The sequence below is a fragment of the Lonchura striata genome, chromosome 1, assembly GCF_046129695.1.
Source record: "Lonchura striata isolate bLonStr1 chromosome 1, bLonStr1.mat, whole genome shotgun sequence".
Taxonomy (NCBI): Eukaryota; Metazoa; Chordata; class Aves; order Passeriformes; family Estrildidae; genus Lonchura; species Lonchura striata.
The window spans coordinates 153,426,157-153,452,198 of record NC_134603.1 but is presented as its reverse complement, the minus strand read 5'-3'; the positions used below and the strand labels follow the sequence as shown (position 1 = coordinate 153,452,198).

Sequence of the window (26,042 nt, the reverse complement as noted above, 5' to 3'; positions counted from 1 at the left end):
CTTTCTGAGGTTATACATTATTTATTTCAGTTTGCAGTCATGCTGATGTATCACCTGAAATGAGGAATCAATAAAATCTGTATATGCAGGAAGGCTGGACTGATGTCACTGCTGTCACCTTGCAGGATGCCTCTTCTATCTTTCAGTGATTTTCTCATCAACACACTGGCAGCCACTGTTCTTATTTATTTGTTTTCTGCTGGTTTTTTTTTTTGTTTGTTTGTTTTGTTTTTGTTTTTTGTTAGTTTTTTTTTCAGAGCAAATTGTAGGAAGGACAGGAGGGAAACTGCAAGAGAAACCTGAAGCTGCCTGGCTTGCTGATTTAACAAATGTTGTGGTCTCTGACAATGAGGCTTTCACTTCTTGCTCCAGAGATATTCAGATAGTAACTTCCAAGTCCATGCTGGAATTGATATAAAGCTGAATTTTCTGCCCAGTTAAACTTCTCCATTTTGCTTCTTTCGTGTCTCACTGAGCTGAAAATGTTCCCATTAATTTCAGTATGTTTTGGATGAATTGCTTATATATGCCTCAAAATATCCATGAAAATCCCAACAGAAGAGGAATTAGCCTTGTCTGTAAGGAGAGAATATGAGCTAAGGCCTGTCAGAAGTGGCTGCACAAAACCTGATTTTCTGTGCTCCCGGCAAACCCTGTGCTCTCCACAGAAAACTGAAACAGTTTAATAATGCTTTATGCACTGAAAATAACATCCAGGTCCCCCTTTTTGTTCTTCAGAAAAGACTGATGAAAATGGAATAAATTGTCTCCTTTTCTTATTATACCTCTGCAATCAAGCACTTTTGGGAATTTAATTTAGATTATATTTATATTTATATTTATATTTATATTTATATTTATATTTAGTTGCAACCAAGGTGTATTCTCAGGCTGAATTTGGCTCAGTCAGTTTGTGGTGCTGTAAATGAAGGTTCCTCTAAGAATGAACACCTTGAACAGTTCATTATTAATTACAGTAGTACACAATTAAATGTGTAAAATATATTATCACAGCCTGGCCCATTCAGATCCCTTCTGATTTTTAAGCATTAATTTTTCAGTGTGCTGAAACATTTTTCTTGACACTCTAGCCTCACATTACTTGTATCAACAACTGAATGTATCCGTATGAAAATTTCTAATTTCACTTACTTTGTCCTAATACAGTGCTCAAGTGGAGGAGTAAGATCATTTTCTTTATTTTCAGGGCACACCTGAGTTGTATCTGCAGAGAAAAAACAGACATTGTTAGTGCCTGGGGAACCTTTTCTTCCTACAGAAAAGACCTCTCAGATGGTTTGAGTCCAACCACTGCCACATCCACCACCATGCCTGAGCCAGGTCATACAGAGATGGTTTCAAGGAAAACCACAGATCAGAAAATGAAATTGTGTGCTGCAGGGCTGTCACGAGGCTTTTATTTTGCAATTGATGTTGTAATTACTGAGTCATTTTGTTACTCAAACTCTTAAGGACAGTGGTGGTGCTACAGTTGAACAGGAAACCCCAAGTCCAATTTGACCTGGGTTAGGACTATTCCTTCCACCCTGGAAAAGAAGATTGTCCCTTTAGTGCTCAGCAAGCAATGCACAGCCAGGAGAAGATGAAGATGCTGTGTGGGACAGCAGGGAGCCTCCCCAGGCTGGGAGCATTCCCTGGGGATGGAGAGGCCATCGCAGCGCTCCGGGGAAAACAGAGCGCTCCCTGTCTCAGGCGCGGCATCTGTCAACAGTGAAAGTAGAGCTGAACTTCCCAGGGACAAAACATCCTGCCACCAGCTTGGATGTCAGTCTGCTCAGCTGTTTCCTGTTTTGGAGTCTGACATTTCAACTGCAGCAGACCAGGGTTGTTTTTTTTGGTTTCTTTCTTCTTTTCAGTGGGTTGGCTGCGAGCGGTGCACGATGCCAAGGCAGGGGGCAGGATTTGGGTCTGCTTCAGTGAGACTGATGGAGACAGGATGGCAGCTCAGAGTCCTGACCATTCACAGCTGCCAGTCTCAGATCTATCTGGCTCTCTCATGTCACAGAAAGGACCTGGCTCTCCCTTGTGTGTTCATCTGATGGGTGAAAACCCTGCAGAGAACTCCGGATGACTGCAAGGGTTGGAGCGGAGGGAAACGGACAATGTTTTAAAGAACGTAAAACACTGGTGGTTTTCCTCTAGGTAACTTAGAGGCACACAGAAATCTTTTAAGTTTAAAAGAGCCTTTTAAAATCATAATTTTGAAGAGTTTGTAACACAGAATTTTAGAATAATAAAAGTTAAAACCTCTAAGATCATCAAGTCTAACCATAAATCCAGCACCACCACCATGTTCACTATTAAACCATGTCCCCAAGTGCCACAACTACAGGTTTTTGAATACTTGCAGGGATGGGGACTCCACCATTTCCCTGGGCAACCTGTTCCAGTGCTGGACAACCCCCTCTGTGAAGGAATTTTTCTCTAAACCTTTCCAGGTGCAACCTAAGACACTGTCCTGACCATAGCCCTGGTAGCAGGACAGGCACTTGGTGGGGCTGCCTTTCCCACTCATGGCCAAATTTGATGAATTTTGTCATTTTTAGACTTGAATTCTTCCAATTAAAAGGTTTGAATGGAGTGTTTCCATAAAAAGAAACAGGAAAAAAAGTATCATAAAGTTGTATATAAGAGTAAAAGAAAAGAAATATGTATATTCTACCCTTACTTAGTGACAAACTGAGTGCCAGCACTCTTACAGATTTTCTCTGCCTATCCAAAACTTCTATCCCAATGGAAAGATTTATTATTATTTTCCTCTCTTTATGATGTCATTAACCTGCTTTTATGAAGGAACTTTATGTTTCTTGTCTACATTTTGTCAAATAGTTAAGTATGAGAAGCAGAGCAAATTCTCAGTAGCAATTGCTGCTGCTTCCAAAATATAATTCTATTCTTCTGTCTTTTTTGCTTTTTTTGTCTGGTGAAATTTCTTCAATATTTCCTGAAATGTGACCTTGATGGTAATTTTACCTAATTATAATCAAGATTCCCATTTCAAGGAAATCAACTTTTTGCTCAAATAAAGCAAACAACTTTGCTACCCAGCAGCAGGGAGATGTGGCTGGGGCAGCCCCCAGCTCCTCATGCTGCATCTCCAGGTGATGCTGCCTAAACACCACCTCTCCTTGGGATTTCCACAAGGGAAATGCCAGCAATATTTAGCATTCTGATATTTCCATTTGCTCCTGCATGCTGGGTTTAGATGTTTGGCCAGTGTTACCTTTTTGGATGTAAAGTAATTACAGTTTTCTCCAGACCTAGCAAGGGATTACTGCACAGCCAGAACCAGGCCAGCGTTTTTGTGGAATGATGAAAGTATTTGCATTTTTACTGCCTTTTGCAGAATTTCACAGATAACAAAGGATTTACTGGGACACACCCCTGGAAGGGGCTATGGCCACAACAAAGAGATATCTACAACTCCATGCACATTTTGGCTTTGAGGAGAAACACAAAGGAATGCCATGACAGGTTGGAAAGCAAAGGGAAAAATTTATATGTGCTCTGGGGAATTTCTCATCCAAGGATCTTAGAGGGCTTGGCAGCTCTTGCTTTTGGAAACATTCCTGGTGATGGAAAGACACATTAGGATACCTGTTTTGGACCAGATGTTATGTGATACAACACAATAGAAAAAATGTGTCTCTAGTCCTGTGCTGAGCTGTATCATCCATGTCACTTTTATCTGGGATGTGGGAACCAGCTGGCAACCACAGTCCTGTGAAAACTGATCATTTTTGGAGCTAATATATCATGTGATCCCTGCAATGGAATGACAGGGATTTTGTTTAAAATAAGAGGATAAATAACAGGCAGAAAGATGACTGAGCTCACTACCAAATCTCGTGAGGGGCTCAAACACCCAGCACTCCCAGCATAGAAACAACTTTGCCACATGAACTCAAGCAGAACATACAACACCCATCCTGTGCACAAACCTGCATGTTGGTGCAAATAAGGAATAGACACAATTTATTTCCAAAGAGCAGACTACAGGAGAGCTCCTTAAGATTGAGAAGGAATTTGGTTATCAAAGAATCACAGGCCAGATTGTACAAATGTACCAAAGGAAAGAAAACAATTGGTAAGTAGGATATTATTAGCAAACAGGGATTTAGTGGTGAAGAATGTATTGAAGTAGGTGCTTTCTAAGGATCAGAATACTCATCCAAATGCCTTCCAGTTGAAGAAGTATTTACTGTAAAAGCAGCTGTGTAATTTGGCATGGTTCACTGAAAGGAGTGTAACAAGGTGGAAGATCTTTTGAAGGCTTGTGCTTCCAGGCAGGTAAGAGGCTAAACTTTTTTAGAAGAATACTGGCATTTTCTTGCCTTGGAGGCAAGGATTTCATGTTTCCTCACCCTCTCTGCTCATTTTCCTACAGGCATTTAGGGTGAGGAACTGTACACCTGCACTTTCTGCCTCTAGAAATGATATGATGTGAGGGAGAATGGGAGTATGAAATGTATTTTATAGTCCTGGGAATATGAATAAGCCAGAGATCACAACCTGTTCCTTGGGAATCAGTGCCACTGGAATTTTTGCCAGTGTGTATAAAGTGACACATGCTCACTGTTAACCCTTCCAAGAGTTTATCCTTAAAACTTATTGCAAAATGCAATTAATCACCAAAACTAATTATGGAAATTAGGCAACATCACACTAATCAACGTTCACTGCCTGCAACCATCACTGTGTTACTGGATCCTCCTTTTTGCCCCCCTAGAGGTGAAATAGAGACTGGGAGCTGCTCATACCCACTGTCAACCGTATCTCTTCATCCTGGTTGGCCAAGCCATCGTAGTAATAGAGATCAAACCTCCGTCCCGTTTTCCAGTCGCTGAGCAAATCCTTTTCCAAACAGAAAAGCACACTGAAGTGGCTTTCACTGCAGACCAGCCAAATTGGGTACTTGGGGGTCTTCAAGTAACAACCGACCTGGAAGAAAAATACAAAATAGCAGACCAGCACTGGGGTTGGGGGAGAAACAATTTGTGGTGGAAAACATAAAATTTGTAACATCATTTGTTTATTCTAATCTACAAACACTAATGAAGGCTCATTAGAGACTGTTGATGAAGCAGACCAGTACAACTCTGGTCAATCATAGAGCATATGAAGCAAATATTAGGCTTTGAGTTGTGGCAGGTAAAGAAATGCAGTTGTAGTGCCCTTACAGCTAAAAGATCAGATCCCAGATGAGCTGAACCAGCAGGAATCATGTCCTCTACAACAGCTGTAAAACCACAGGAATACAACATGGGATACATGGGAGGCTCTGCTGTCATTCAGCAATGACTGGAAACCAGGCAAGGGTCTCAAAGGACCTCAAGTGCCCTGAGACATCCCCGCCTGGGTGACTCAACTGAGCCCAAAATCTTTTGTTGAGTACAGAAAGCAATGTATTCCCTTCACTTTATTCCCTTCTAGTTCACAGACCAAACATGTACTTTCAGCTGCAGAAGAAAGCAGTAACAGAAGCGTTTGTTTTGCTTTGTTATTCTTAAAAATGAAATATGTTAATGGGAAAATAAAACTTTAACCAAAACCTTTTCTAAGCTTTTGTCCATCTTTTGAAAAGTATATTTCTAAATAACCTGAATATTCTCTAAGAAAGTGCATAAAACTTTCATATTCATTTATAATAAGGGGATGGAAGAAGGGGATACCAACAGCATTGCAGCTGAGTTTTCTACCTTTGAGAAATTGCTTAGGGAAGCTGAAACCTGAAATTAAACATTTTGCTTTCAGTGAAATCATTTTGATTTCAGTCATTTTACTTTTCACTGCAAAAGCCCCAGTGGAAAGAGAGGAAATGTAACAGAAAAATGCTCATACATGATTTCTAGATATAGATTTGTGGATGCAGGTCCTACAGTGAAGCCCTCAGTTCTTTACCATGGGCACAGGGTCAAATGGCAAAATTGACCCTGTGTGTTTTCATCTTGATGGACTTATAGAATTGATATCTGAAGTGTTACAAGTGCAAATTCATCTGCCTTCCCCAATGAGAATTTCTTCTGATGTTAGATAACAAGTCTCCAGCTAATTAAGTAACTGTTCCTTGACTCATTATTTTGCTAATATCTATATAAAACAGCCTTTTATACAACAGTTTTAGTTTTTATGTAAATTCTTGGCTTAGAAGCAAAGAATTTTTTACCAGCTTCCAATAATACTCATGACAGGAGTTATCTAAAAAGAAAATACGCACTTTCAACACAAGATGGAAAATTAGAGGGTCACATTAAAAGATTCAGTCTCACAAACATGCATATTTGAATATGCAGATAAGTCAAAGCCAAAAAGAACAGCTAGTCTCCTCCTAAAAATGTGTTCTTCCTACATTTGTCTGCAAAAGCAACTTCCCAGCTTCATCAAAGAACATTTGACAAAGATCAGAGAGATGCAGAACCTTCAAAGCCACGTCCACTCCAGCTCTCACACGAACCCTCCCCCTGAAGCCAGGACAAGCTGTTCAGATGATTGAGGGCTGCAGGAACATTCTCCAGAATGTCTCATTTTCAATTACAATCTTTGCAGAAAGCAGCCAGGGCATGAACTTTGAGACAGCTCAGAGAGTCTAAAAATATTGCAGCTCAAATCCTCCTCTCCCAGAAGAAGGGAGAAGTCTTTGTTTTGGTCACATCAATTTAACCAGCTGAGGATGAGCTGCTGCCTTTGACACCAAGATGCAAAACGTGTTTTGTACAAAATATAATGTGGAACCATGCTGCTGACAAGGTAAGGACAGCCCTCACTGTGAGGATTCCTTTGGCTGCTTCTTCAAGCATCAGTTGTTGTGTGGAGTAGAATCACTGAGTCATTTGGGTTGGAAAAGACCTCCAGGACCATCGAGCTCAGCCTCTGGCTGAACATCACCTCAACAACAGACCAGAGCACCGAGTGCCACATCCAGTGGCTTCTTCAATACTCCCAGGAATGAGGACTCCACCACCTCCGTGAGCAGTCCATTCCAACATCTGACCACACTTCCAGTGACAGAATTCCTGCTGATGTCCTGCCTGACCCTCCCCTGGTGCAGCCTGAGGCTGTTTCCTCTTGTCCAGTCGCTTCTTGCCTGGGAGAAGAGGCTGATCCCCACCTCACTACACGTCCTGTCAGGGAGCTTTAGAGAGCAGCAAGGTCATCCCTGAGCCTCCTTTTCTCCAGGCTCAACACCCCCAGCTCCCTCAGCAGCTCCTCACAGGACTGGCTCTCCAGACCCTTCCCCATACACAGATTTATGCCCTCATTTAACTGCTCCAGCTGGAGAGGCCTGAGTGCTTCCTCAGCTGCCTGACCAGCCTGGTTGGTGGCAGTAATGCTGGATAAAACCTGGAATAAAACCTGGGAATGGGACAGTGTTGGAATCCAGGCTTCCCTCTGGCTGCCCTGGCAGGTCTGGGACCCTGGCAGGGGTCAGGAACCCCCTGGACAGAGCCCCCAGAGACACTGGCTGTGATCTCTGTCCATGGAAAAGAGTTTTCAATCTTACAGGATTAATTACAAGCTCTGAGGGTTTGATATAAATAATAATTAAGTGTGACACAGGTGTAAAAGTAAAATTTTAGGATTCTAGAATAGGCGTCCAAAGGGGACAAGATGGAGGAAATTGGGTGTGTCTTGTCCCTTTTCTCCTTCTCCATGCCCTCCATGTCTCACTGTGGTGTTGGCATTTTTCTGTTCGTTCAGGCTGGGGACACACTGTCCAACGTAGGTGACAGACATTGGCACGTTATTGTAAATGCAGCCCAGGGAGTTTCTGGTATTTAATGTTTGTCACATCCCACTGAGGGCAGAGCCCCACACGCTGCCCTGCAGGACAGAGCTGGGCAGGGCAGCAGAACATGTGAGAGATAAACAGAATAAACAACCTGGAAACCAGCACAGACCAATTATGGCTTCTGCTTTGGCAGGGGGCTGACAGACAGAGACTTTCTACAACCTTGGAATCATCAATAGCACAGATTCCGACAGGACAGGGAAGAACAGGCATGAACACCCTGTTTGTTGTGTTCTGACTCCTCAGGAAACCCCTCAAACTCAGCAGAGTGTCTGTGCCATCCAACAAGAGCCTGCCAGAGGACAGGCTCTTTCCAGTCTTACCCACATCTGCAGTGCTGAATTTTAAAGGCAAACCAGGGATATGTGACTTGCATCCTTTTTATGAAGTATTTTTTTTAATAAGAGCTCAATGGCTGTGTTTTTATCACTATTCAAGTGTTGGTTTTGCAGCAGCCTGATTACTCATTTTCAGGCAAAAGGAAAGTAACGGGGGAATGAATGGAGCATCCTTTTGTGCTGCATTTCTTCACTTCCTATGGAGACTTCCCTAACCCTGGTCCTCTCTCTTACATCCTCTCAAAAATGCCCATAAATTTCGAGGACATTGTTCTGATCTTTGGGAAGCATCAATTTTTCAAAAAGCAAGCACCTCCAAAGGGTTCATTCTCCATCTGGTATCTCTGTGTATTCACACAATGGTGAAATTCAACCTACAGACAAGTATTTATTGATGGAGAATTATTCCAACAGATTTACCAGTCAGTGGACGGTGGCACCTCAACATTCAGCCCTCATTTGCCCCTTGAACAAGGCCAACTTTTGCCATTTGTATTAAAAAAAAAAAAAAAAAAACAAAAAACAAACAAGAGAATGTGATACCCAAACTAAGCAGGATTATTGGATATGGCCAATCTGATTGCATTTTTCTCCAGGAGTTTTATCACTTGACATAATTTCACCTCCTTGCTTGTAGGACTTTACCATTCATTTTCTAGTTATAATCAATCATAGTTTTTTGTGATTTTTATTATTTTTATATGTTTTTATGTTTTCTTTATGCTTTCTTTATATTTCTTTCCCTGAACACAGCTCCTAGAGATGTTTATTTGAGAAGTAATCACAGCGTGCAGTGGTTCCACAGAGGGCTGGGTTCTTCCAAACTGAGGAATTTCTGGTGGGATTGACAGGCAAAAGGACAATTATACCAAGCTTTCAGAGTTACAGGCAACAGCCCATTGTTTGTTCTGTCAGTGTTTTATTCCCCACAGCTGCAATGACCTTTTCTGAATGAATATTGGGCAATGTTCCAGGGGTGTTAAGAGTGAAGTGTCAGTGGTGTAAAACCCTCTTCAGCAGCCCTTGGGGGAGCAGTGACCCCACTGACCCAGGTCACCCCTGAAACACCAGCTCAGCCACATCACTGCTCTCTTTGCAGATAATTAAGGGACACTGTGAGGGTGAAGTTATTGCCATCACCAAACACTTGATTTCAACCAGACTGAGAAAAATAAAATTATTGCTTCTGAGATGTGACATTCAGAGTATGCACTATGCCAGGTGAGACAGAAATGGAAGAGTTTTTAACCATATAAAATAACAATAGCTATAAAAATAATTTTATATAAAATAATAATAGATATAATTATAAAATTATAGAATATATAATTCTTTATACATATAAAATTAATATAAAATAATAGCAAACACTACTGCTACACTGGAACCTTAGGTAATTTCTCTGCAGCTTTGGATCCTGTTTTTCTTTTTTTTTCTTCTTCTTTTTTTTTTTTTTTTTTTTTTTTTCTTTTCTTTTGTAGAAAAGAAAACCTTTCTGATAATGAACTGGGAGGGAAAGGATATGACTGAAGAAGAACAGAAAGAGATGTGTGTTAAATCCTAGGAGTCCCAAAGCAAAGAAGAGACTCCTGGAAAGCTCTGGCTTCTGATTAAAGTTCCTTTAATCTGCCATGGTGTAAAAGGCAGCAGATGTGGAAAGGAAAAGGAAAACAGACCTCAGGGTGCCAGGCAGCCTCAAGATATTTTCTTTATCGCTGTCCCACCCATCTGCTCTTCAGGAATGTCTCAAAAAATGAAGAAATTTTGAGGGAGATTCACACCCTCACTCAGATTTCAGCATTTTGCCATTTCCTCACTACACAGAAAGTTTATAGCCCACTTCAGGGAGTTACATCACTGCAGTGACAAGGACAGGGCAGGACGCAGCCCACAGAACACTTCTGCATTTATTTCTAAGCCCTTGGGCTTTGGCTGAAAAATCAAATAAGCAAGAGATGGCTACTGTCAGAAATTCAGACCCTCCCATTCACCAGTGATGCAGGGAGTTGGCTGAACTCTTACCTGAAGCATTTTCAGCCTAAGAAGCACCTAAAGTCAGATGGGATAAATCCAGCTCCAAATGCAGGTGTTTATAATTGAGACATGTGGGAAATATCTGAATTATCATTTTCTGCTTTTCCTGTTTGCAAAGCATGCAGAGCTCTTCTAAACATGTGGGCTTTGTTATCCTCATTGTCTCAAATAAAAACTCTGTGATTCTATTTCATTTGGAAGGATGTTGACAGGGAAGCAATGCCAATACCCCAGCAACAGTGACTGGCCTCTGGGAAAATAATTGGCCACAATTCAGAGGACAATAGGACTTCATTAAAGAAAATTTCAGTTCCAGGCTAGAAAAGGAGATGTAAAACAATGAATGAAGAACAGATTTTCTCAAAAGCCAATGCTTTGTCAGCCTTGTTTCAGTCAAATTTGAATGTACTCCATGTTTTTGCCCACAGTGATGCTCACTAAAATCTTACATAAACAGCAGCTTCCTTTGCTGCACTTACAGGGTACAACATTTACCCCTATTCCTGAAAAATAAATGGAAAATTGAAGCCAACCATCAGTTTTCATTTTGCACTTGTGTGTTTTTGTGGTTGGTTCCTCAGAGGAGGTGGTTAAAACCCTCTTTCCAAACTTTCCCCTCCACAACCCACCAAAGGCCTATCTTGAACTCAGCCCATCTGATGGGGAAAATGGATTGTTTAGGGGACACATTTCCTTGGGAAGAAGGTTATAGGGGAGTCATTTCACAGGTGAGGTGCCAGGAGACAGAGCATGTGTGCTGAATTTCATCATTCAGGCCTTGTCATAGCACAGAGTGGTTTCTTCAAAAGGACCAAAGATAATATTTCCCATCTGTGGAATTTTAATGGATAAATCCTGTTTGTTTCTGTTTGCTTTGCTCTGTCTTTTTGAAAAGAAATAGGGAAAATGTGTGTAGCTTCTTTGTCAATGCCTTCCCCGTTTTCAGAGAAGCAAAAACTAAAAAGCACCAAATCCCCTGAAGTGCTGGGACAGTCAGGAATCAGAGTAAGGTGAATTTGGGAGGTCAGACAACAGGAGGTTCACCTGACAGGACAGCTTAAAGCAGGAGAGAATTGGTAAAAACAAAGACAAATCAGAGAGAAGGCTCAAAAGAGACCAATAACTTTGAGTATTTCCATTTCTTCACATACAACAGCACATACCTAAAGTGTTTTCAAAAAACATTTCAGAAGGATGGTGAAATTCATCAGCCAGCACCACACTGCCTTTAAAATGAGAGACTCAGACCTGTACTCATCCCAGTTCAGCCAGGAGTTTACTGGGTGACTCACTGGGATGAGCACTTTGACTTTTATTCACCTATTTGCCCTCTGTGTAAAGTAGAAATGACACTTGCCAGTCTTGCAAAGCAGAGATCTGCTAATAGGAAAAGGCATGTAAATGCTATATATAATTATTAATATTATCATCACTATTAAAGTTAATTAGCACTGTAGTGTTTGTTAATTGGTTATTAATATTATTAAAGAATTAGCAAGTTATGAATGATAATAATGATAATAATCTGTCAAATTATTACCTGAGAATGCAGGTTATTTCTCCTTTTTTTCACTGTTATTTAATCACCTGGCATCAGCATGAGGAGCCTCTTCTTTCATCTCTTCCTACATTTAACATCTCAAAACATTTTGAAAGGAAGAATTTTGTCATTCTAGGTCTTTTCACCTGCAATTTTAATGTGGCATTTAGGCCAAAGGCTCTGACCCAAACACAGGGATTTTCTCACCCAGGAGTGCTAAAATTGATCCTACCCACTCCTGTGCCTCATGCCATTCTCCAAGGTCTTGTCCCTGCTGAGAAACCACTCATTTTCCCTGAGACTGAACTGCTGTCTGCTGCAGCCCAGCAGACAGAGCAAACCCCCAGCAATTTCATGTGGAAATGTTTTTATTGCTTGACATGCTCTAAAACAAATCCCAGGAAACCTAAAATCTCAACTTGGGCTTCTAAGTTCAATGTGTAAGATCACATGGAATTGATATTGCTTAGCACAAAGAAAAGAAACACCAAGATGTGTAACTTCCCTAGTGAAAATTGGACTTTTAGCTTTCTCCCCCATTAAAATCCACAATCTCACTGTGGAACTAAATGTTTGCACATGAAACAGATGGAACGGATCCATCTGTCATTGTGAAACAATTTGCAGCAAGTAATTACACTACAAAAACTCCACAGAGTTTGGTGATCTCTCAGGACTGAGAGTGATGACTGAACATGAACAATTCCAGACAAATTAATGGGGGCACACGTTTTTCTCATCAGCAAAGATAACACAGGATCCACTGGAGGAGAGGAATGGATGGGTGTCAGAATCTGTGGTATTGATGATCCTGAGATTGTAGAAAGTCTCTGTCTGTCAGCCCCGCTGCCAAAGCAGAAGCCATAATTGGTCTGTGCTGGTTTCCAGGTTGTTTATTCTGTTTATCTCTCACATGTTCTGCTGCCCTGCCCAGCTCTGTCCTGCAGGGCAGCGTGTGGGGCTCTGCCCTCAGTGGGATGTGACAAACATTAAATACCAGAAACTCCCTGGGCTGGATTTACAAGAACGTGCCAATATCTGTCACCTACGTTGGACAGTGTGTCCCCAGCCTGAACCAACAGAAAAATGCCAACACCACAGTGAGACATGGAGGGCATGAAGAAGGAGAAAAAGGACAAGGCACACCCAATTTCCTCCATCTTGTCCCCTTTGGAACCCTTATCTAGAATCCTAAAATTTTACTTTTGCACCCGTGCCACACTTAATTATTATTTATATCAAACACTCAGAGCTTGTAATTCATCCTGTAAGATTGCAAACTCTTTTCCATGGACAGAGATCACAGACAGTGTCTCTGGGGGCTCTGTCCAGGGGGGTTCCTGACCCCTGCCAGGGTCCCAGGGCAGCCAGGGCAGCCAGAGGGATGCCCTGGACTCCCACAGATGGGGAACAGAGGGATTCTCCAGGCCATCACTGGAAGGAAAAGGATGGGTCATTTTCTTTGGATTTGCCACTGTTGGAGTTTTTGGATTAATTCACATGCCCTCACAATATTTGCAAGTCAGAAGCCAAGCCAAGGGAGCTATGGATTACACACAAATGCTCCACACACTAGAAAAATAAGATAAAATGCTAGAGAAGTCTTCTTCCATGTGGATTTACTGTATCTAGCCTGGAATCTTGAATATCCCGTCCTAAATGTGTCGGTAAGTTGGAAGAAGCCTAGAGCAAGGAAATACAAACAAGCTTTGAACAGGATGTGCTGACAAAAAAGGGAGGCACTGTTACATCAGCTGCAAATGCCCAGCGGATGGGGATCAATTGTTTAGGGGGCAGGTTGGATTATGAGTAAAATTATAATTAGAGGAAACTAAGTAAATGAAGAGTCTGATTTATTAATAGTATTTCCAAACACAGGCTGTGTAGTAGATATGAAAACCTCCAAATCCACAAGGAACTGAATTTTTTTATTTGTATTTATTCATGTTTTAGAGTAGAGATGGATGAAAGGAACTGTAAGATCACAGTTATGGGCACTAACATCAATGGAAAAAATGACCATCTGAACAAAAATATAGGAACTTCAAGGATACAGATTTTTAAAAGAAACCCTGCTATATAACACTAAACAAAAATATCCTGAGTTATTCTCTGAGAGATTGGCTGGATGTGACCTAAAGGGAGTTTTCTGACTCCAGTGTCTATGATTCACCATATAGCACACTCAGGATTTTCTTACTCCTGGAAACAAAAAATAAACCCAACCAAAACTGACAGTCCTTTTCCATGGCTGGCTTCAGTTACCAGCCTCAGAGCCACACTGTAATTGGATGCCGAGAGTAATAAAAGAGTCACTTTGAAAGACAAACTCTATTCTCAGTTCCACCTCTGCAAACTGCCACTGACATTTCTTTTTCCTGAACTGCTCTAAATTTTATAACAGGAAGCAGAATCTGGCCCCTCATGCAGAAGCCACAGTGGAGACTCCCCAGTTTTGGGCCAAAATCCACGAGAATCTGACTTTTGTCCCAGTCCCAAGCAGACATTGCCTCTGAACTGAAATGCAGAGAACACCCAGATGTTCTTAATAAAAACCAGGACAATTTGCAGCAGATGCCCAACTAATGTAGACTCTTAAAAATAAAAAAAAGGAAACTATGTCTACTGGAGTTTCTGTAATTGATTAAGTCACTGGCATGGAAAAACCAGATCCCTGCTCATGAGTCCGGCTCCCATGCAAGAGCCCAGCAGTGGAAAGAGATCCCCTCTACCATATAATTTGCAGAATAAGTGGAAAATGGTGTCTGAATCTCTGGGTAACTTATTTTATTTTTAGAGGGCAGGTGGGTAAGAAATAGCTCTTACCTGCCCTGACCTCATTTACCATTTTGCTACTCCCAAGGCATTTTCCTCACTGAAGAATGGAAAAAATGCTGGAGTGGTGTATAACCATTTTTTGAGGGTTTAAATGTCACAACGTTTATAGAAAAGAAAAAGAAGCGTGGACTAGACGTAGAGGCTTATTAATCTTTAGTCGACTCTGTTCTGAATTAATCTGATTTGGGTACACTGATATTGACTGAATTCAATCCTTTTGTAATCCTGTGACTAATGTAAACGATTGTGTTAATTAAAAATAACAAAACCTCTAGTTTGCCAGCAGCAGGAGAATGTAGCTGACTTCAGCCACATGGGAAGGAGTTAAAATCAAACTCAGTTTTGTCGGACATTTATATCAGATTGGTACAAACAAATCCTTTGGTAATCACTTTCAAACTTTTATAGAGGTGCTGCTGCTGCAAATGCAGGTAGGACTGCTACAAATATCTAACAAAATCAAGAGAATTTCAAATAATATTCCTGGAACAAACAAAGATTGGCTGTTTGGGACAGAACCTGTCTTTATGAAAGATGTCCATCCTGCCATCCTCCATCTCCTGTTGATAGACAGGAGTGAAATCATTACACAAGTTTTTCCTGAGGTAAATAAATACCTGTCACTCCTTTGAAAGTTCTAATCTATCTTTTAATTTTCACGATGACTACAATTAAAATATAACTATCAAAAGCAATTAAAGGGAACAATCCCATTGTATTAACAGCTATTTTAATTATCTTTTTTTTTTTTTACTGCTAATAGAACCACCACTACAGCACAGAAAAGACAAACTACACTAAGCCAGTAATTTCTTTGCTGCTTTACTTACTCCAAGCTGATTTTAAAAGTAATTGTTTTCTTTTTAATTACATTTTTAATGGAAAGCATACCTGACAGACATCATAGTGCTCAAACAGGGACAGCAAACCAATATCACTGCGACTCGTGATGCCTTTCAAAATGGTGATATTGCCATTCCCAGAGTCCAGCTCGATCACATTGTTGAAAACATTGGAAACAGCTTTGCCAGTCAAAAGCAAGTTCACCAATTCCTGTTTGAGACATGTTTGAAATATAGAAAAAAAAAAAATAAACAAAAACCAAACAGTAGTCAATCAGCACAAGACTGATTCAGGCTTGATGAAGTTACACATGTACGTGACCCCCAGTTTATGGAGTGGCTTTAGGTTTATGGTTAGGATTAAAATTGATTATAAAAAGATTCCAGATATTTTGGTCAAAGTCTCCCAAAGAGAAATGAGGATTTTATAAAATCATAGAATATTGTGTGTTGGAAGAGACCCACAGGGATCATCCAGTCCAGCTCCTGGCCCTGCACAGACACCCCAACAATCCCACCCTGGTCCTGAGAGCTTTGTCTAAACCCTCCTGGAGCTCTGGCAGCCTTGGGGCTGTGCCCATTCCCTGGGGAGCCTGGGCAGTGCCAGCACCCTCTGGGGAAGAGCCTTTCCCAGCTGTGGGTTGGACTTTTTGTCCAAAAGGATTGATGCCTCAGGTTTCAGCTTTTATATTTTTCACATTCTGTGCTGCTTTAGTTTAGCTCTGACCTTCATTTTAGGGGATGGTGAGCTCTCTGCACAGAGCAGGGAGACAAAACAATTCCTGCTCCAGCTGGGCACCAAGGACAAATGATCCAAACCTCAGCCCAGGAGCACAAACAGCGTGGGCTGGAGAGAGAAAAACAAGCAGGATGGGACTGCCTGGGCTGGAGCTGGAATGGGACAATGAGCTCCAAGGTGCCAATGGAGCAGAACTGATCCCAGGGAGAGCCCCGGGAGCGCTCGTGCATTTTGGGACCATTTTGGGTCATTTGGGTGCAGCCCTGGCTGGGCTCTGGTGCTGCTCAAAGTGAATCCATTTTAATAAATTCGTGCTTTATTCTTTAGCTCTGTCTGGTCTCTGTTCCAGGTCAGACTTCACAAGGCATCAGGATGCTGTGAGAGACAGTATTGAAAGTTTTGCTCAAGTCTAAATATTAGAGAAGTTTTTCAGTTTTCAGCCTGGAGGCAAACTGCTGATAATTTATTTACTCTCACATCCAGCTCTCAAACATCTCATATAAGTGTTGTTGTGGGGTTTTTTTTAATGAAAACATTTTATGAAAACATTTTGCCCCCTCTTCTCTACAATGAAAAGTACAGCATGGAATGATATTAACTCAAAGCCTGTCCAGTACTACATGGCATTTCTCTGTGTGCTTAGTGATGCTGGACAAGATTTGTTACATTATGATTCTTTTCACTGATTATTTCTGGATGAATTTAGGTCTCCTTCTGTAAGACATTTATCCATATGGACCCTGATCACTAAGATATTGATATTTCCTAGAGATGATTGCTGATGATTTCCTCTCCAGGCGAAGTAGGGATGTGTCAGAGGCTAAATACCTGTGAGAGGGTATGTGACATTTGCACATGTGAGAGTGCCTGAAGTTCAAGAACTTAAATATGGGATATTATTCTCAGCTAACATCCCACCAGGGCCAGCTGGGGTGCATGAAAGCAGAGCTAACAGCAGACTGTGCTGCAGCAGTGAACCAGCTCACTATTAATAAATAACATATGGCTAAAACCAGGAGGGGAAATAACAAAAAGAAAATTTCCAGAAAAAATACTGCAAATTACCATGCCCAAAGACATGAATAACTCTGGTATGGTCAATTTGGAACGGGTTTTAAAAATACTGCACACAATTACAGCTCTGTTTCTCCTGAAGGATTCCCCAGACTTTATAGGCTTTTGCTGATATTTTTAGCACTTTTATTCACCATCACTGATGTTCTACCACCTTCCTGAGGAACCATTGGGTGGTCAAAGAACAAAAGTCCTCTAGCAACAAGAGAGGAACATGAAGCTTGTCTTTGGCAGCCAGAAGGGCAATAGATGGGATCCTGGAATCTCTGAGGAGCTGCAGGATCAGACATGGAACCTCAGGCACCTCTCTGAGAGGGCAGGGAGGGAACACAGCAATATTTTAGCACTGAAATCAACCAAGGAGTATCAAAGAGGCAGATGAGAGGAGTGTGAGGACATGGACACACAGGTACAGGCACATGCAGGCCAAAAAAACAGCCTGCAAAGCAGAACCTCTGAAAGCAAAGAGAACAACGTGCCAAAACACAAGGAAAAACAATAAAGGATGAAGGTGCTTGAGGATAAGGTGATAAGGGAAAAAACAAAAGGAAATTGGTGGAGATTTTATAGCAGCCTTCCCATACCTAAGGGGGCTGCAAAAGAGATGGAGAGGGACTTTTCACACGGGCACGGAGTGATGGGACAACAGGGAATGGCCTTCAGCTGAAGGAGTGCAGGTGTAGCTGGTTTTAGGAAGAAATTCTTTACTGTGAGGGTGGTGAGGCCCTGGCACAGGTTGCCCTGAGAGGATGTGGATCCCCATCCCTGGAGATGCTTAAGAACAGGCTGGATGGGGCTTGGAGCAAGCTGCGATAGTGAAAGGTTGGAAGGGTTGGAATAAGGTGAGCTTTAAGGTCCCTTCCAACCCAAACCACTCTGTGATTCCATGACTTTTTGACTCAAATATAAGAAATCCATTTCTTCCCAGAGGTCAATTCACAGCAGAGGCACAGGACATCCCCAAAGCTGGGCCTTTAGCTCACCTGGGTGCAGTAGCCGTGGCTGCCAATCAGGCGGTTTGTGAGCACATCGAAGTCATTGCGCACCCTGAAGAGGAAAAGACGAATTTAAAACCAATCAAACGTCAATACAATTGCTTCTTTTCATTCTCTTCATCTCTAAATCTTAATGAAAAACAAAACCAAACTATTTCCCAACCATAAATATAGCCCTGCATTTTCTGAGTCCTTTCAACGTGATTTTTTTAATGTGGCCAAAAAAAAAATAAAATCTCAACTAAACCTGTGGGAAGCAGAAGTTTGGTAGAGCTTGAAGGAAACAACAGTGGAGGAGAAAAGAAGTCATTGTCACTACTAGTTAGAATTTTAGAAATTAGAATTGCTGCACTATTTGTGTGACAGAGTCACAGAATGGGTGAGGTTAGAAGGGACCTCTGGGGGTCCCTTTGTCCACCCCACCCCTGGTACCTGAAGCAAATTTCCCAGGTCAACATCTGGAATCTCTCTAAGGAGACAGACTCCACAAAGTACCTGAGTATTCCAGTACTCACATAAGATCTGCTATTCCTGTCATAAATACTTACAATATATCTATACAATCTATACACTACATTGTCCATTAATAAAGAAGGAAAAAAACCAACCCAAACCTCTCTAGGTGTCCACATTTATAATGGTGCTGTGTGGCCCCTAATTATATGCGTAACACCAAAGAGGAAAGTCTGTGAAACTGCACTGCCCATAATTATGGAATAATGTTCACTATCTCATCACTCCTGGAATTACTGAATTAGTGATTGGTTGATGGCCTAAACCATAAAGGTTGTAACTGTTATTTTCCTGTTTATTATCCTGCAGATAAAATTGAATTGCAAACATTATTTCATACATGAATGAATGTTTAATCTAGGTTTGAGGAAAACCAATGTAGTATGTTCTGGGAGAGTTGTGGCAATAAACCCCACTGATTAATTCTATGGGTCATAAAAATGCTATTTTCCTTCAGTATAAAATATGCTGATCTCAATTGTTTTGACTCCCATCCTTATTTTGATATTGCTACTGAGGTAGAAAGAATGCCTGAACAATGATCAATTAAAACTTAGTTATTCTACACACATCCAGGCTCCTCATTCTAATTTGACTTGCCAAATCTATGCATACAAATATCCATGTTTCTTGACAACTGGCACAACTAATTTTGTTTTAAAATTAAAATATTTTGTTTCTGAGAAAACAGGAGTTAAATTGATATGGTCAGGGTAAAGCTAGATGGAAATTTCCCCTTAACATTGATACACATGCTCCATTAAAAATGTATTTATTACATAAAAGGCCAGAATGTTTCCTGTCTTAGTCCCAAATTTTAGATAACCATTTTTCATAGGTTTTCTTTGAATGCCAAAATCAGAATGTAACATATAATTTCAAGGTTTACAGCCCTAAAAGTATTTAAAATAATTTAAAAAGAAGTCATAGTCATTGAATCACAATTTCCAAACTTTAGATAATTATTTTCTCATGGGTTTTTTTTTAATATAACGCATAATTTTGAGGTTTACAGCCCTAGAAGTATTTAAAATAATAAAGAAAAAAGTCATAGCTGTGGTATGATGATTCTCATTTTGAAAAATGAATTTTATCCCTTTTCTAAAAATGTATTTCATCCCTTTTAAAGACAACTTACATGTCAGTGTCAGACATAACAAAGTGCCACTGACGTCTCTCGCCCGTGTGAAATCAAAGGAAAGGCTGGGGAAAGTGTGCCCGTGACACGGAAAACTCCCCTGTGCACCACTGCAAGACATGGATGGGATGATAAAAATCTTTGGATTTTGGCCATTTTTCAGTTTTAGCAATGGCCTCATCTCGCCAGCGCCGTGGGCAGAATGTCCAACATGCGTCAGTCGGGGACGAGGGGACGTACGGCACACACAATGGCAGGAAGCTCTAATTCCATCTGTAGGCACAAACAATCCGGGAGTCTGGAGCTGGATCTCGGCTCTTGCAGAAGAAGGACAACATCTGCCTTTGCAATCAGCCCCGCTGCTGAGGAAACCAACGTCAGGCGCTCCACGCGGGAGTTACACCTCCGCTCCACACAGGAGTTACACCTTCACTCCACGCGGGAGTTACACCTCCGCTCCACACAGGGTCTACACCTCCATTCCATGCGAGGTTTACACCTCCGCTCCACACAGGAGTTACACCTCCACTACACGTGGGAGTTCCACCTCTGCTCCACACAGGAGTTACACCTCCACTACACGTGGGAGTTACACCTCTGCTCTACGCGGGAGTTACACCTCTGCTCCACGCGGGACTTACACCTCCGCTCCACAAGGGGCTTGTGAAATGTAAATTTTAAGGAATTTAGAGATTTTAGAGGAGCTAAGATTTTAGTTAGAAATAAGCCTTACTAGAGTTAATTAAAATAAATGAGTAGGCCTTGATGAAGTTAGGAGTTAGTAGTTAACTAATAATTGATTGCTGACAAATAGCTTTTAGGAACATCAGGCAATTCTGGGCCTCCTCTGTTCTGAAACCAACTGAAGACAAGGAATGGGAGTTCTACCAAGAGTTCATTTGTCATATTTGCATTGAAAAGGCAGAAAGGTCAGAACAAGGAAGACCTCATTTACTTCCTCATTTTGGGACCCCTCCCCATGAAAGGGACACCGACCCATTTCAAGGGACAAACTACGCATGCTTAATTGCTTTTGGAGTGATTAGCATACAAAGTGGGGAATGAGATGTACCAAAATGATGAATATGTATTTGTATTTTGGGTATTCAATACTTGTATGGATAAAAAGACTCTGTAATCACTTGGAGACTGCGGTGTGGATTTGGGAGCTGTCCCATACACAATAAATACAATAAACACACACTTTCTAATTTTAAACTGTTAGAGAGTTTTTGTCCGTCACAGTTGGATATCGGCACTAGATCAATATCCATATTTTTTTAATAAATCAGTTTGCACCTCCGCTCCATGCAGGGTTTACACCTCCACTCCACACAGGAGTTACACCTCAACGCGCCTGGGGCTCCTCTTCCCACCTGCCAAACAGCCTCTCTGCAGGTGTGTTTGTTGTGTTTCAGGTGCAAGTGCACCTCATGCTTTGTAAAACCATGAGTTAGTCACAATTCTGTGGGTGGTTTCTGTCACGGTGTGGAGATGGTCACTGGGGATAGGCAAATCTGAAGTGTTTGCTCGTTCTGCTGTCCTGGCTACCAGATGTCTGCAGACATAATCTATAAATCATTAGCACTACTATGACGCCCCCAGCACGGAATTTTCCATTTATAATTTTTAAATTGCTTTAAACCCCATTAATTTGAAGCCAGGAGTCTTTTAAGTATCCCAGTGATCATCAGACAACGATTTAAGGCTTGACTCCCTGAATGCCTTTTTAATTTACAGCTCAACACTCCATGTGCTGTTGTAACAGAATCACAGATCAGTAAACAGACACTAAAAATCAACAGTGTTAATTGTAAATATTCCTTTCTTGTGCTGTATTATCACTATTTTCCAGTGTTGTGATAGTTCATATCCCAGCTGGGGAGTGGGGTAGTAGAATGTTGGCTCCTAGAGCAAAACACTGGGTTTGCCTCTCCTGGTAATAGAAAGTCTTTAAAAGAAAGCCAATAAAGTGTTTTAAAAAATTACTCAGGCAGAAAGCAAGATACTTATTTTTAAAATCTCCTGGATAAAGATTTTAAATCAACATGTGCTCCATGTGCAGCCTTCAGCAGAAATCATTCCGTGTGCTGATACGAATCCAAAAGTTGACAACGAGACTTTGCTAAATTTCAGGTCACTTGTAAGATCTCCCAGCTTGGTTTTTAGTTTTAGTTGAAATGTGATGTGCTTTATGCCTGCACGAAACCAGGGAAGACAGAGTTTGGATTCTAAAATATATACAGAATGTGGATGTGTTTTAATACGCTCACAGAATTTAAATAACATGGCAAAACTCAGCTCCACATGGTTTACTCACTCTGAGCTGTTCTTTTAGAAAAGATTTCTAATAAAACCTTTTTCCCCCACAAAAAAAGAACAATTGTGAACCCTCATCCTGAGGCTTAAATGTCCTTTCAGTCCTTATGCAAGCAAACATTTTTTTTCTCAAATTCTTATCACACAAAACAAACATCATTATGTGATGAAACCAAAAGATGTGTAAGGTGGCTTCAGAGTAAAAACTTAATTTATAGCAACTGGAGAAATCTCCTCATGACAGAAATCACCAAAATACAGCTGGTGTGAATTATACCTATATTTTAATGGTTTTTAATGCTTCTGGGTTTAAGGCAGGGATGCCTGAAAGTATTTCCAAAAAATATCTTTATATATTAGAAATTAATTTCCTCTCCGTACTCCTGTTGGTGAATCTGTGTTTATGTTCAGCCTGGCTGTAACTGTTTGTTTCAAATCTTAATTAATGTGTTTATAAAGGAGGTGAAGTACTCAAGGTGGACAGATGTTCTGAGCCAAACCTTTGACTGCTCTGAATTGTCACAGCCATACTGGCATCATTTGCTGACTTCCAGGCAGTTACTAGAAATCTGCCTAGAAATCAATCCATTCTGGGATATAAAAATAAAAAAGGAAAAAAAAATAAATCTAAAAGCTAAAGACAGATGGACCAAACCACGCTTGATAGAAGAAACTGTAATGTCATTACAAATCTTAGCACTGATGGTGCATTGATAAAATACACTTCAGTGATCTGCATGGTCTCAGTAAAGTTTTAAAAGCGCATAAATACAAATCCAAAATATAAATTTTCTGAGCACTGGAATCTCCAATATAACATAACGTGCAATCAGATGAACTTTTCCTTAGCAAAAGTAAGTGAAATTAATGTTTTTCAAATGCTTCACATACATTTTCTCTCAATTTACTTCCAGGAAAATTCTTGACAAGTCTTCAGTGGAGAATAATTAAATATTGAATACGAAGTCCCATACAAAGTGTAATAAGAATAGTCCCAGAGCATCACAATGTGAGTCATTTCATGCCATAGGTATCACTTGGCTTGATAACAGAACAAAATAAAATAATGTAAAAGAAAAATAATATAAAATAATAATATAAAAGGAAAAAGAGTGTATTTCAGTAAGTGCTGGCTGGTTTACAGTCCTGAACTCTGAGTCAAAGCTGCCACAGAAGATTGGTGACCTCACTTTGTTCATGGCAACAGTCTCATTAACAAACACACAATTACAAGTCTACTCCCAAAATAGATTTGGGGCTGGTAGGGGAAAAAAACTCATCTTCAAGCATAAGGATTTCAAATAATTACAATGGGGATATAGAAAATGACAGGATGGGTGACTGTCTTATTGTGTAAATGTTCCAAAATATTTTTATTTTTTTAATACTGGCATTTGGAAAAGGTTTTAAATGAATGTTCAATGAAGGAGGGAAGAGCCTCTCTAAAAAAAAACCCAAAATATTGTTTGGGATTCAGACCAGGAGAAGCAAGGAAGTGGCTTCATTCTTCATTTATCACTTTTGCCACATACCTGCTAATTTCACAAAGTTCTCAAAATGGTCTGAGGCATTCATGCAGGTTAATTCATCAGCTCTGCTGCTCCATGATTCTGACAAAATATGGGAAGTATTTATATTTCACAGGGATAGATCTGATGGGAAAAATGATTAATCTATTGGCATATTCAACCCACTACATAATTTAAAAAAAATTATCTTTCTGACTGAATGCAATGTCCTCCTGATTTCAACAGAACAAGCAAAGATATTAAATCTGTATTTATCTCACCACACTGACCCCTCAGCAAACAGCTGAATAATCTGAATGTGTGAAAGTAACCTGCTGAAATTTGGCCAAAATCTGACAGTTTATTTGTTACTGCTACATTTTGTAGTAGAATCACACTTCTTCCACACCTCTGCAGTCTTTTAATTAATATACTTTATTTCCCTAAAATCAAAAGAATTAATTTCTGAAATGCTTTGATTCGCTAAAGGAAAGGAAAAAGGCAATAAACAAGATTGGAAAGATGAAAAAGCTGATCAATCACTGCAGGGCAGGGTTAATATCACTGATTTTTATATCTAAAAATAATATGAATATTAATCTAAAAATATTTATATTTTTATATATAAAGATAAGCACATAAACAGGCAATCACTCTGGAATTATTTAGATTTGTATACAAGGAGAGAAACTGCTACATCCTGAAGGCAATTTAGGTGACTTTGCTAAGGTTATTTGCAGAGCAGATGAAGAAACAGAAACTTCAGGTAAATTCCTTTTCTCCATCTGATGAACACACAGTAAAAGGAGCCCGCCACAACCTGGCCACGGCCATCAAATTTCTAAATACCAAGGACTGGAGGGATAAATCACAAATGTTCCAGCACTGAAGACAGACTGAATCTATTTTTAAGTTTTTTTCAGATTAAAAGCTGAGAAGTGAGAGAAGGTTGATCTAGAGATAAAAACACCCTGTAGCCATTATTTGAAGAAGACTCCTCATTTGGACAAACCAATTAAAAGTTCAATTTCTTTAAGTTAACGTGCTACAAATTTTAGCTCAACAGAATCTGAGCATTTAGGTATTGTAAGATCAGAGGAATTTCTGATGGTCAGAAGGAAGCACAGTTAAAAACTGGAGTTTTCCTGTGGGAAGAGGCTGCAGAGACCAGGATCATTTCACTACAGCAGGACACAACTGGTGGACTCCAAGGCAAGGAGATGATTGAAGAATATTTCCTCACTACTTTCCAAAACTTGAATTCCACACCACTCCTTAAACTCACTGGGCAATTCAAAGAAAAAAAAAAAAAAAAAGGAAAAACTCTTTCACAAAACACATTTCTGCAGTGGGGAGCTCATTGCCACAGGGGTTGTGGAGGCCAAAAGGATTAAAGGATTTAGAGAAATTTGTGGAGGACAGGTTTCATAAAGGGCTAATAAACTCAGTGACCTGGGCACGACTGGCACTTGGGAAATACTGGAATTACTGCTGGAAACATGGAGAATATTCCAGCAGAATGATCCTTCCCTGCATTTCTTAGAGAGTTTCTTGTCTTTTCCCTATCAAACACAGGCTAACACCCTTGCAGAACCTTTCCTTGATCCTATAGGAGCAAGGGGCAGGTAAACCCCCAAATCTCAGCTTCTCCCCAGAATATTCCATGTTTCTATCAACCAGGTGTGGATTACAGCCACACCCCATGCTGGGATAAAGCAGAGTTGGGAGAGGGAGAAGAGAAGAGGATGTTGTTTGCCCGTGGCAGGCAAAACCCAGCCATCCTCGGTACTCTCTTTCACAGAAATCCACATTTCTTGGTTGTTTTCTCAGCTTTCCACACTTTTCTCAGAGGTAGCTCAGGATCCTGGAATTTGCTCACCTTTGCTGAGGTTTACTGAAGCACCTTCTCTCTGCACTAACACTGATCTTTAAATTAAATCACTTTCTCTGCCTTTCTTGTTTATTTACATCCACCACCATCCCAGTTTTTAGAAAAACTAGTTATGTTCCACCTCAAAATTTCCTTTTCTTAAGGCTAGAAAACATAAAAACTCTTGCTCTTTTAGAATTCTCCTTTGACAAAACAGATTCCTTCTTACCCTGGTCTGTGCTTTTCCTACACTTGCCCCAGATTTAATGTGTGAGCCCAGCCTGCCACGGTGTTTCTCTAAGGACACATCAGAGCCTTGCACAATCCATTCACATTTCTTCACCTCCTGAAACTATTTCTGCTGATACACCCTCAGAGCAGATCCAAGGCTATTTTTTAATGCTGGCTCAGAGTCACTGTGTGCTCTGCTGCTCCTCATCCTGCCACTTACAGCTGATGAACCCCCCCCAGTACAGTAGTAGAG

At 40.6% G+C, this 26,042-nt stretch overlaps 1 protein-coding gene across 4 annotated transcripts in view; it reads right to left on the bottom strand.

Moving 5' to 3' along the window:
- MINDY4 (MINDY lysine 48 deubiquitinase 4) overlaps nucleotides 1-26,042 on the bottom strand; it is a 74,295-nt gene that overhangs the window by 5,232 nt on the left and 43,021 nt on the right. For 3 of the 4 annotated variants that reach the window (XM_021541859.2, XM_021541860.2, XM_077789625.1), the window contains exons 14-17: nucleotides 18,199-18,262; nucleotides 15,452-15,613; nucleotides 4,782-4,962; nucleotides 1,153-1,225 (exon numbers count right to left, since the gene is read on the bottom strand). In XM_021541859.2, coding sequence (XP_021397534.2) covers nucleotides 1,153-1,225; nucleotides 4,782-4,962; nucleotides 15,452-15,613; nucleotides 18,199-18,262 — 480 coding nt within the window. Of the gene's footprint in view, nucleotides 1-1,152; nucleotides 1,226-4,222; nucleotides 4,963-15,451; nucleotides 15,614-18,198; nucleotides 18,263-26,042 lie in introns of those variants that run through there. The other variant, XM_077789618.1, reaches the window with a different exon arrangement.